Raw genomic sequence first — 13092 nt, 5'->3', positions numbered from 1 at the left:
CTGATCAGAAATGTGACCGGACCTGATTTATGCACAGAGTAAGAGAAATAGTATCAGTTCCTTCTAAGATATGTGTTTATGGCCTGAGTGGGTTTTGACTCTAATTCCCATTTACTGTGCCAAAGTGGGTATATTTATTTTATGTTGCCTTGTTCTTGGCATAAGATTACATTTATTTAACATTGCACTGTCTTATTATATGTCCTTGGTCAAAACAAGAGGCAATTGTGCTCTGACCTTTGTTGAATTGGTGGCAACTGGCAGAAGTGTAGGGGATTTTGTATTTTAAAGTAGAGAGCGGTGGGGTCTATCTTTGCTCTGTTGAATAATGATGAATTTTCCCTATCCTACTGTTTTCAGATATGAATGTTTTTAGTTGATTTTTATAATTTGGGACCTTATTTTAAGGATTTTATATCTTAATTTTATATATTATACAACAATATAATGTAGGATACAATTTGGTGACGACCAATTTTAAGTCTTATATGAACTAATTAACTGAGATCTTGATGTAATGAGCAGCCTTTCATTCCTTTATTAGGGCAATGCCAGCTGCTACAGCAAACAAATGACACATTTTCAAGGACTTTAAAAAATCAAAAATTTCGTTTTTGATTTCCAGTTGGTGTCCCTCGCTAACCGGTGGGCTTTCCTACGCATGTTGATTCTGTGACCTCGCTTCCTTCCTTAGTGTGGCTTTGCCACTATATGGATTCTCTGCAAATGGCTGTCCATTAGGGAGGGGGATGTCAGGTCAAGTCACTTATAACCACCTTGGCCTTTACTTGCCACATCAATCGACACCAAGAATGAGTCCCATTCCCACCTAGATACAGGAGAGTCTGGCAAATGTAGCCTATCCGGGTAGCTGCTTCTTGGGAATAACTTCTGCTCTGGAAAGAGGGACACAAAATTGTGGTAGGGAGTTAAATGTTTCAGCCATACATCTGAATCTTGGGAACTCCGTTATGATAGAACGGTTCACTGAGATGTTGTATTCTTTTAGTGTATGTCAGGCCAAATCCTGAGGGAAATAATGAAATTTTAAAAGGCGGGTTGTAAAAACAGTGTAGCAGAAATAAGAATTGAACATCAGTGTGAAATTCATTGTTATTTAAATAATGTATCTTTTTGGTAGTTTAATTGCTAACATCTTATTGGAAACCAATTTTGTTTTTGTACGTTCAAATGTGCCTACTGATATTGTTATGCTTACTCACGATAAATACTAATAACTGTAATATATCTAGAAGACATACCATAAATCTCTAGAAAATGAGAAAAAAATGAGATGTAGACAATGTTAATTTTTTTTGTATGAAACTCAGGCAAACGAAAATTTACTCTCAAGCTACATTTTGCTGAATAATTTTATTTAGTGATGAATTTATTCTAATAGGATAAAAAAGTGAAGGGTTCTTTTAGGGATTAAATGCTTATACCAATTCTTCTGATTGCTTATCACCCTATGTTTCTGAGTTGTAAGTTTCCATGTTCTTTTTTCTGTTTGGTTTCGCTGTACCTTTCTCCTTACATTTTCCCATGAGCCTTCTTCAGCCCTGCAGCCTTTTGATCTGTGTCTGTTCATTTCTTACGTCTCTCTACAGGTCTCTCTGTCTTCTCTTTCTGTTTATGGAGTTCTTCATCTGTGGACAATGGAGAATGGTGAGATTTAGATTAGACCTCAGCGGTATTGAAATTTAAAGTGTCTCAGTGAAAACATCCATAGCCTTGCTGTGATACTTATTGTAAGGAGCAGAGGGCAGGTGTTTAATGCCTGAAGTCAGTGGGATCGCCGTGTACCTTTATATGACAATCTGCTCGTCACATCTCTGTGTTCATCCTTGGCCCAGAAATTGTCATTAAGTTAGAACATGAACATGGTTCTTCCTCTTGCTACATTTTTTTTCAGTGACAACCCACACCTTTCCCCCCACTACTTACTATGTTTCCTCAAGTGCATTTCTTTCATGTTATTAACAGCCCGATTCCCACTCACAGTGGATAAGTAGAGATACCGCGATAGCACTAAATGACAATGAGGCAAAATCATTGAAAACACACAGAGGAATTTGTGATTCCAGCCATCTGTAATCTAATTGTTTCAAGTCCTGGAAAATTATCAAATACACTTATTTGTAATTCAATCCCTGCTAGAAATGTCAGAAATCACATAGCCAGGTAGTACAATTATGTGTCCAGGGCTCTTTGGAGAGTTCGGTATGAGCAGGAATCAGGGAGAGTGTATAAAAATGTATACAAGAAAAACCATGTGAATGAAAAATATGGATTGATTTTCTTTAAGGTGTACTTTTTACTTATCTTTTTGTCCATAACGTATGACTGAAGTTTGAGGAGTGAGATGAAATTAACAGCAGTGTGTAAACAGAGTGATTCAGCAAAAAATAATTAATTAATTCATCAGTGGATCCAAAAAAGGGAAATAAGAGATGGTTGAGTCATTTCTGTGTCAGTTCTACAGAAAAGCTTTCAAGGTCTTCCTAGGGCAATTATAAAGAAAGTGTGAAACAACTATGATTCTAAAATAAAAACTTGGAATCAAAAGCTACTTAATATAATTTTATTTTTTATTATTACTATTTTTTAATGTGTATTCATTTTTGAGAGAGAGAGAAAAAGCATGAACAGGGGAGGGGCAGAGAGAGAGGGAGACACAGAATCTGAAGTTGGTTCCAGGCTCTGAGCTGTTGGCACAGAACCTGATGTGAAGCTCGAACTCGCACACTGTGAGATCATGACCTGAGCCAAAGTTGACACTTGACCGACTGAGCCACCCAGGGGCCCCTGGTACTTAATATAATTTTGAATACTTGGCGTTGAGATGAATCACAGTTATGTTTCAATTATATATAAATAAATAGTGCCTAGTTTATTAATAGAATTAAAATATTCTGAAAATTAATGTTTTAGTTTTTTTTTCTATCTCATATATTGAGAAGTTTACCATTTTCTTGTTCTTCTTAATCCTTCCTTTTCTCCCTCCCTCCTTTCTCCTGCATGTCACCAGTGCATGTGAAAATATTAATGATTTTTAAATAGAAAGTGTGAAGCATCAATCACTTCTCATAGAAGATTCTTGAACACAAAAGAGTAGGCTTTAACAGAACTGACTGTCATCATGCCCAGTTCCACGGCTCAAAGACAATTTTAGATGCCCTAGGATCAGTGAGTTCTGTGGTCCCCACTGTATGTATCCAACACAGGGGATTGTGTGAAACTTATTTTGTTTCACACAAATCTCAGAAGATTTTGGTCAAGTTACAAAACAATTTTAGGACTATCCCAAATTCAAGGGATTACCGAATTACTCATATGGTTTGAAAATCAGAAATCCCTGTAACCTTCAGGTATCCTCAGGTATCTGGAGAATCAAGCTAGATTTACTCATTCTGTGTTTGTAGCAAGAGTTTTTGTTTTTAGCCAATGCAAAGCACTGGAAACAATGGTCATTTCTGACGCTCTGTCATACAGTTGCAAAGCATATTAAAACATGCGTTCTATGCTGCATTATTTGCAAGTTTATTTGTGATCACTGTTTGGTGCATGAAGAAATACACTTGGCTTAAAATGTGTCGCATTGTTACATTCAGCCTTCTGATATTTGTGCTACTTATATAAAATATATCTTTGTCAGCATGTAAGAATCCTAGGGATCTTATACAGGGAGGTAAAGTAGGCACAAAGCAGCCATGATATCATGGCAGGATATACCGTGAATGTGAAACTTGGAGCTGGAAGGTTCAAGTAGCAGCCCTCCCACTTAGGATTTTTGTGGCCTTGGCCACAGCACTTAACCTTTCTGAGCCTTGGTTTCCTCATTTGGAAATGGTGGGAATCATTTCAGGAACCTATTTCATTCGGTTGTTGTGAATTTTGTTTGTTATTTGTTTATACTCTCTCTCATTCCACAAAGGATTTGAAATGGCATGTGTATATTTGAAGATAAAACGTATTTGTCAGTGCTTTGTAGATTACACAAATGTAAGCTACCAGCCATTACTTTGGGGACCTTTTGGGTTCCTGGGGAAGTCTATTCCTTAGAATGAAGCATTTTTAAGCAGATGTTCCAGACAGTTCTATTTAACAATTTCAAATAAAACAAATATTTATCCATGTGTGACATAGACTGGTTATAGGTGCCAATTTAAAATAAACCCACGGGAAAAGAAGACTCTCCAAGGCCTTTTGGCTGAAAACTAAGTGCAGCTAATAAAATTATTGGATTCTCACATACTTAATGGCCCTTAATTGAGAAGGTTATGTACAATGACTAGAGGTCTTAAGGAGTAACGCTTCAAAATACATTTGTGTTTTGTTAATCATCACAAACATGCATAAACATTTGAAAAAGGGCAGCGCTCATAGGTGCGAGTCCTTTTTCTTCAGCTTAAAGACAATGCTTTTGTTGCACTTAGAGTTGAAGGATACCTCACAAGAACACAGAGGCTTTGAAATACCAGTGGTCTGCTAGTTCCTTTAATTCGTTTTATTATCATGTGCCATTTGCCTTAATCTGGAGTTGCTAACCGTGCTTATCTGCCCTCTGCATCTAAAGCCTCCAGAAAGATTGCTCTGGCATGGCCTAATAGCTTTTATCAGCTCACCCAGTGGCTCTTAAGCTTTGATGCTTGAAACTCAGGAGTTAACCACACGGTGCCAAGCCCTTCTGAATACGTCAACTGCTTTCCTCTGTAATTGATTGCTGTTTATGCCAAGGCAGCCACAAACCCTTCTCCTCCTTCCCTTTGTCAAAGTGAAATGGAACCTAAGGACAGAAGATAGTGGCTCTTTTGCCACACCCCCTCCGATTCTCATGGCCTAATTTGCTCAGAGAGGAATTACTTCTGGACATATGCATTGCCACAAGGTTGGACCCTCTCCCACTTTTGTCTTCTGCTGTAAACGCCTTTGATTTTTTGGTCTAGTCTCTATATAGTATATCTGAGCTGATAGTAAAATTGTTAATAATCTATACATTTTGGCTTCTCTGGCAGACATGCTTGCTTTTCATCCTTTTCTGTAAAAATGGTCTAGGGAAATTTACTTATTTAATTTTTTAGAGAGAGAGAGAGAGACAGAGCATGAATGGGGGAAGGGAGGAGGCGCAGAGAGAGAGAGAGAGAGAGGGAGGCACAGCATCTGAAGCAGGCTCTAGGCTCTGAGCTGTCAGCACAGAGCCCAATGTAGGTCTTGAACCCACAAACCGTGAGATCGTGACGTAAGCCAAAGTCGGATGCTTAACTGACTGAGCTACCCAGGTGCCCCTGTCTAGGGAAATGTATTAAGTGAGCCTCTATTGTCTTTTAAATCTAAAAAATACCCCATTTCTAAACATCGAAACTTCTGAAAACATTCACTTGACATTCCAGTTCATGTTGCACAGAAAAATTATAAAAATCATGGAATAAGTTTTTTTCCCCACCCTTATAGTAAATAAAGATGCATTTTCAATGACTACATGAGAAATACAGGCTTGAGAAGAGTTTTGCAATAAATGTTATATTCAGCAATTATGATTTCTCTGAAAATGAATAGTTAAGAGGCTGAGGGTCCACATGCATGAGAGAGAGAACGCTTTAGTGGTTAAAATGCTCTGACTTTAGCTAGGATGGATCAGCTGAATTCTGGGTTCCCATTTACCAGTTGTCTATCCTCAAACAGTTATTTAAACTCTCCAAGACTTCATTTCCTCACATATGAAATGGTGATGATGTTCCTAACTCACAGGATATTCGGGAGATAAAATGAGGCAAATATGTAAAGCACCTAATAAAATACTGGGCACATAATACCCAGCAAGTTAATGGCAGCAGCTATTGCTGTGATTTTTGTTGTTGACAAGCTGAGAAAAAAAGTTGCATTTTTTTTTAGTGTTCCTTCTGCTAAAGTCAATTTAGAAAACTTCCCTCAGACATACCATAATCTCTAAGCAGGAAACAGGCAGCCTTGGAAGAGCAGAGTTTGGAGACTGGATTCTATGTGGGGAGGGCCACAGCCCAAATCTCAGACTGCCTTCTCCCTGCTAATTTGTAGCATCATATGATGTGACTGTACCGTCCTGAAGAGGTTAGTTACTCCTCTGCACTTAACAATGTCACCTCAATTTTTATTAACAGGAACTTTACACTTCTTAATCCCATTCTTGCAAGGGAAAGAGAATCTTTTTCCCCCCTTCTCCCTCCCACTTCTCTCCCCCAGAGAAAGAGCTTCACACACCATTTGGGATGTTATAAAAATGGAAAAGGCTCAAGTTTAAAATAATATAGCAAGTGGTTGAAAAGCTGCTCATCTACCTTCACGTTCGCCTTCTTAGTCCTTTGCGTTTACATGTAGCCTTTCTTTCAAAGAAACAATTCATCTTTCATATGTCTTATGCCATTCACTCCTTTATATCTAATTGGCCCAGTGATTTCCTCTGCTTAAATGTAGCATTTATCAATCACAACTAGCAATGCATGTTATGGTATTAACAGAAAATTCCACATGACCCTCTTCACGCTGGGGAAAGGGAACATCTGCTACTTTTATATTAGGATGCCAGGATTTAGAGGTCAATGTGTTTCCCCATCAAGGCTTAAGGCTTTGGGGATCAGGGGAAGTGTCAGGCTCCAAGCAGCATAATGAATGGCAGTTGCTGACTGGCGAGGTTTGCCTGTTCTCAACGGGGGATAGTGCTGTTCAGCATAATGAGCTGGGTCTCTGTGTGCTAAACGTACCCAGCTTGGGGAGGGAGGCAGACTCTGCCTCCCCCACCCCCCACCCCCACCTCCAAGTTCCGAACTGTATTTTCATCTTGGAAGAAATTATATTGAGATCTTCATTAGTGGCACCCAGCAGGGTTAAGGCTCCATGAGGGCTGATAAGCTCTATGGCTAAAAAACCCATCAGCCTTTGTGCAAGGAGCTGAAGGTTTAAGTTGCTTGAACTGGAAAGAGTCTGAAGAGGTGATTATGTTAAGCAAGTAATGTGTATCGGTAACATGGAATCAAATTATTAGGGTCAGTAACTCCTGGCTTTCCCAGTGCATTAAATGAAGACATAACATTGCATTTGTGCCGGGTTCTTCTTGATGCCACGAGTGTCAGCACTGACCGGTCATATGTACTTCACAGCATGTCACCTCTAATTTCATGGGATTATCTGCACTGTTGCTTTAATAGATACTCATGATCTTCAGCTTCCTTTGAACTCACAGCAGGGCAGTGCAAAGTCATTATTGTGAGCACTTCTGTGCTTTTTGTGTTACATATAAAATTATCATTACTATCATTGAGAAAGGGAGATATATCTTGCTCTCATGCTTCCAAAAGCGTGCAACTTACTTGCTGACGAGGGAAGCTACCGAAGGGGAAAAACTGAATGGGAAAGACCTTTCTGAAGGTTAGTGTTAGAAAGGTATCAAGGCAGTAACTTAGTATTAGAGAGGTATAGAGGACCATGGTTCTCAAAGAATGGTCCCCTGGCCAGTCACATGGGAATTGCCCAGGAACTTGTCAGAAATGCAAATCCTACTGAATCAGAAACTCAAGGTGGGTTCAGCAAACTGTGTTTTGAGAAGCCTTCCAGGAGGTGGCTGTATGCTCAAGTGTGAGAAACACTGCTATGGCATTTACGGGGGACCAGAATGGGATAGACCCATTTGTTCTGGGGGTAGAGAAGTAGAGAAGACAAATGAAGTATCTGCTCCCATGGACCTTATCAAATTACAAAGGAATATGTAGTACTTCTCCCCAGTAAAACACACATACAACAACAGATCCTGTAATTATCGTGTACACCATTTTAGTCTTTGTCTGAATCAGCCTGTTATCCTATCGTCTTTGCTTTCAGAGAATGACTAACAAAAGATGACTAATAAGCAATTCCTTTGTGCATTTCAGAACCATCCCCCTTGCAATCTGTATATCCATGGCCATCGTCACCACCGGCTACGTGCTAACAAATGTGGCCTACTTTACGACCATTAGTGCTGAGGAGCTGTTGCTTTCAAATGCAGTGGCAGTGGTAAGTCCAAGTTGGGAACATGCCAATTTGAATTTAGGTTAATGAGTTGATGCAATTTTACAGTAGTTCCCTCCAGCAGAAAGTGTTTTGAAATTCAGTAATCTTTTCTTGACCTGAATGATAATGAGTATATAAAAAATTTAGAACACACCTTAGCAATTCCATTTAACTGAGACAGCCAAAGTCCTATATGGTTTCCTACATTGTTCGTTTCCTGTAAAACATTTCCACATATATGTGCTGGGAAATGCATTTCCACATGTGCATGTTGAATAGAAGATACTTTTGCAACGTGACTTTAAGGATAGGTGGGCAGTTACTGAACTTAAATGAATGTATTTTTTGGCATGCAAATTGTGATTTATTCTTTATTCTTTCCTGTTCATAAACTTTTCAAATGCTGAGTTCAAATCTTTTTTCCAAAGCACCACTTAAGAATTTCCAAAGGACCATACGTATTTGTTTTTTCTAGTATATCCTTTTGAATACCAGTAATGGGATATTATTAATTTTAGGAAATACTGAGTTATTCAAAGTTAAGCAGATGTCATTGCTCTAGCACTTCTCAGAATACTAAAGATGCTAATGTGCATTTTAACTCCCTAAGAAGTGGATACTTATAATTTTACAACACTTTCCAAAATTTATTTGACCTCAGGACCATCTTTGCTCTCAAAGGTCATGTTACAGGAATGTTATTCTGTGACACATACTTTTATTTTGTATCAAAACTTAGCTGGTAAAGGAGCATTTATTTGTGACCTCATAACAATGAAGGGTGAAAATATAACTTCCCATCGCTAGATGTCAGTTCCTTTTAAAATAGTCACTATTACCTCATATCGGCAACATCCACAGGGAACAAATTATCTCATTTCGTGTGAACCTCCGTGCGTGTTCACTGTATTAAAGCAAGACTTTGCCACTGCTGTAAGTCCTAACAGACAACCAAACGTACAAAGTTTGCTAATGTCGGGTCAGTCATCTCATCTTCCCAGACAAAGGGCAGCACTTACTCTTTGAGTGCAACGTGGCCCATTAATTACATAGCACCAGCTGCATCAAGGACAACTAAAGAATCCCACATAGTGGTTGTTGGGTTTTCGTTTTTTGTTTTTTGTTTTTTTTTGAAAATACATCCTTCATGGAAATTTGCAGTGTTGCATATACTATGGCATGAAAGGAAATTTTGGAAGTTTTGTTTATCTTTCATATTTTCTGTGGCTTGATCTTCTCAAGCTTGTATTTGTATTCTAGCCTTTTTATGGGAAACCACAGAAGGAACTGGCAGATCCCTGAGAGGGAGGGAGTGACTCAATACAGAGAGATTCAGCTAATGTGATTATTCTAGGCACAAGATTTTTGGAAGTCGTCGTATATAGGTGAGATAAGCGATTAAGTCATCAATTATTTCTCAGTATACTTTGTGTCCTAACAGGAGGATTGGGATATGAAACAAGTTATCTGTAATACTTCTCAGTGTACATTTGTACCTCACTATAAAAATGTGGCTTTCCAGGTTGAAGAGAAGGCATTGAAGGATTTCTGTCTCCAGTGGGAGAACTTCTGAATCGAGCTTTTTTTTTTTTTTTACTTACCAGAATCAGAGATGATAGACATCATAGTTAATAAAGATTCAATAAATGGATCGTTGCTTTTTGAAAGTAGAGAGAAGGTGCTTATTTAGACCTTTGGCCATAGTTTTGCAAAAAGCAATGCCACGATACTGCTTTTGATTATGGTCTAAGAAGTTAGCCTGACCCTCACCACAAAAAAAGATTATAAAGCATACACGTATCACCAGACTAAAAAAGAAAGTCAGAGAGCGAGTTTGGACTAAACTGTTTCATTTTATTCCACTTTCTGGCAGAGCATTAATTTGCTTCGTTCTGTCTCTCACTAGACCTTTTCTGAGCGGCTACTGGGAAATTTCTCATTAGCAGTTCCGATCTTTGTTGCCCTCTCCTGCTTTGGCTCCATGAATGGTGGTGTGTTTGCTGTCTCCAGGTGAGCGAGTTCAAGCATTTCCAGAAATGCATTTCTGTTTTTGAGATTGGATGTGATAAGAGTAGGCTTAAAAAGAAAAGAAATAGTGCCTCCAAACCTGTTGTTTTTAAAGAGACATGTAAGATCCAAGTCTTCGTCCAAGTATCAATAGCATGTCTCATTCTGCCCAGTAGAGGGCACTGCTTGTCTACTCATAGCCTACACTGAAGCCTGGCAGGGAACTTTTTTCTTTTTCTTTTCTTTCTTTTTCTTTTTCTTCTTCTTCTTCTTTTTTTTTTTTTTTATAGTATGTCTACAGAGTCTAACAACAGCATTTTATTTCTGGTGATAAAATCTCTGTTTCTCTAAAGGTGACAGGAGAAAAAGTAAAGCAAGAGACACCAGAAATCACTACCCCACCACGTGCGTCCCTTTTGTTTTGTTTGATGCAAAAGTCCCCTTTATTTTAACATAAGATTAAAATCCAATCAGAAAAATACAAATATAAGGTCATACATGTGCATGTCTGTGCGCGCGTGCACGTGTATGTGTGTGTAGGTGTATGTATTGGGCTGGATCAGATTGACAGCACGCATACAATACTAAGAATCTAGAACTAGATTCACCCTCAGCTATTTACATGTAGGGAGAACTATGCTGAGTCGAATGTTGCTATTGTTTCCCCTCAAAGAATAATGTAATGTGTTGGTAGATTTTCTGAAATTCGAAGTCAGATTTCTCTTGATTCTCTGCCTTATCTGAAAAGTGAAACCGAAGTGATCTCCTAAGAAATGACAAACCATATGGTATACAATTAGATGCAAGTGTTCTCTTCGGTTTCTGGATTTTTCCCTTTGAAATGATCAATTATCCAGTCAACTCCATCCACATTTTTCTCCCATCAGGTTATTCTATGTTGCGTCTCGAGAGGGTCACCTTCCAGAAATCCTCTCCATGATTCATGTCCGCAAGCACACTCCTCTGCCAGCTGTTATTGTTTTGGTAATGCATATTAAAAAGTATACCTAGATAGAAGCTTGAATAATGGGTTAGCAAAGAGGAATTCAAACCAGACTGTAGCTAGTGCTTTACTTTCTATTCGTTGCTAAATCGGATCTATATATATCTTGGTGGAGAGTGAGAGGCAGGATATTTTCCATCGCTTCCCAGTATTTCTTATTCAGTATTTCTGATGTGTATTTGATGCTATGGGACAATAACCACATCACTTCTTTTGCACCTTTGTAGAAATGCGTGAGGTCTAAGGGAAGTGATTACCTTGGCTTCTGTCATCGACACAGAGTCTCACAGAAAAGAATGTAGAACGAGTCCCATTTCTACATACTGAAAGTGGACCTAAAAGCCACAGTCCAACAGCACCAAGATGTCATATCATAGGCCCCTTATAATGAAATGCACACAAAATTAGAGGCAAAATTGGATGAAATCCTAGACAGTGCAGTGATTCTGTTATAAAAAAGGGAAATATTTGAGTGCACCTCTAAAGGGAAGAAATAAAAGCACCAAATCTGAGATGTGAGTTATAGAATTCATCATGCAGAGAAAAGTAGTTGTGAAGGGTCGGGTACAGAAGACTGTGCAAGGTATAAAAGTCCTCAAATACCCATTGGCAATGTTATATTCACTTTTACCTACTACTTTGTAACATTTTTGTCAAATGGAATCTGCTGTCAGGGAGCAGAGTAGAATACATTGGACACTTTGCTCTATGCATTTAATCTGTTTCAGAATGTTTCCTTGAAATTTCTTTGTAAAGTATGCATCCTCTCTGTGCGGAATCTGGAAGTTAACGTCACTTGTGGGAACAGAATGTATTATTCGGTGAAGAGGACTTTCATTTTAAGCCTCTGGTATCAGTGGTGCTGTCCTTGGCATGTGCAGCTGCAGAGACATTGCTAAGCTGATCTCTGTGCTTCATTCTTTTCTGCAGTCTTGAGGGTCACACATGGCAAGCACACGGGCAGAGTAAGTGTGGAGGAAGAAAAGGTCAATATTTTGCATTCGGGAGACGGCAGAATCCCCTAGAAGTGGCTATGTTTCATGTGTGTGCATAGCCAAGGGCCTCTCAGAAACCATTTACAGAGCCCTCTGCGCGTTTTCTAATTGGGTACACTTTTGATCTGGGGCATTAGTTATTTACCAATCCTCTCAGTCTCTAGATCTTTAAATTTAAGTCATTGGCTATCCGGTGTTTTACTCTTTGAAAACACATTCTCTTCTCTCAAATGAAAAAAAAAAAAATAAACCGACTAAAAACTAAACATCCACATAAAATTCTCTCTGATTAAGTGGTAATGGTGTTCTTCTCACGCTGCTACTGCATAATGGAGTATAAGAGCAGAAAATACAGAATATCAGTGTGGTAGATTATCAGTATAAATAATCATGAAAAAGATCATCATAATTTGTAGTGATGTTATTGTTTGTTATCAGCTGTGTTCTCTCTTAACTCACTGAGTGTGGTTTTTCTCCCCCTCCCCCCAGCACCCCTTGACGATGATAATGCTCTTCTCGGGGGACCTCTACAGTCTGTTGAATTTCCTCAGTTTTGCCAGGTGGCTTTTTATTGGGCTGGCGGTTGCTGGGCTGATTTATCTCCGATACAAACGCCCAGAGATGCATCGTCCTTTCAAGGTAACCTCAGTAATCTTGATGGGTTTACATAAATCTTTCCCCTAATACCTAGTCCTCCCTTAGTCATAACTTGATGATGAGGAACTTGGGCGGGGGGCAGCATCCTCTGGAATAAAATGCTTAACTCTTGCAGGCAGTGCCTTCTTATCGGATTTATTTTAGCTTGGAAAAATAATTCAGCAAGTTGTTTATGTGCGGTGCCTAACTTTATATGTCACATTTCTGAAAAGTGGTAGATATATAGGACATTTGTCATGTTGCTTTCTCTTGAATGTGTCTAATGACCTGATGTGTTCAAAGTATGGGATACTTGTGTTTTTATGCTGAGTAATTGTGGATAGCCATGCTGAGAAAGACAGAAGCAGATACATATGGAATCGTCACTAATTGAAACTCTAAAAAGGATGCTACTTTACAAAACAG

At 38.8% G+C, this 13092-nt stretch overlaps 1 protein-coding gene across 5 annotated transcripts in view; it reads left to right on the top strand.

Moving 5' to 3' along the window:
• The window catches only part of SLC7A11 (solute carrier family 7 member 11), a 131687-nt gene that overhangs the window by 48237 nt on the left and 70358 nt on the right, over nucleotides 1-13092 (top strand). For 4 of the 5 annotated variants that reach the window (XR_007457911.1, XM_049631188.1, XM_049631187.1 and 1 more), the window contains exons 7-10: nucleotides 7905-8028; nucleotides 9932-10035; nucleotides 10920-11016; nucleotides 12520-12669. Coding sequence is in view for 4 of the 5 variants with exons in the window: in XM_049631188.1 (XP_049487145.1) it covers nucleotides 7905-8028; nucleotides 9932-10035; nucleotides 10920-11016; nucleotides 12520-12669 (475 nt within the window). In the remaining variant the exon portion in view is untranslated. The remainder of the gene's footprint in view (nucleotides 1-7904; nucleotides 8029-9931; nucleotides 10036-10919; nucleotides 11017-12519; nucleotides 12670-13092) is intronic. The other variant, XM_049631189.1, reaches the window with a different exon arrangement.

This window comes from Panthera uncia, chromosome B1 (assembly GCF_023721935.1).
Source record: "Panthera uncia isolate 11264 chromosome B1, Puncia_PCG_1.0, whole genome shotgun sequence".
NCBI classification, from domain to species: Eukaryota; Metazoa; Chordata; class Mammalia; order Carnivora; family Felidae; genus Panthera; species Panthera uncia.
The sequence above is the reverse complement of the archived record's forward strand: the minus strand, read 5'-3'. Positions and strand labels throughout refer to the sequence as shown.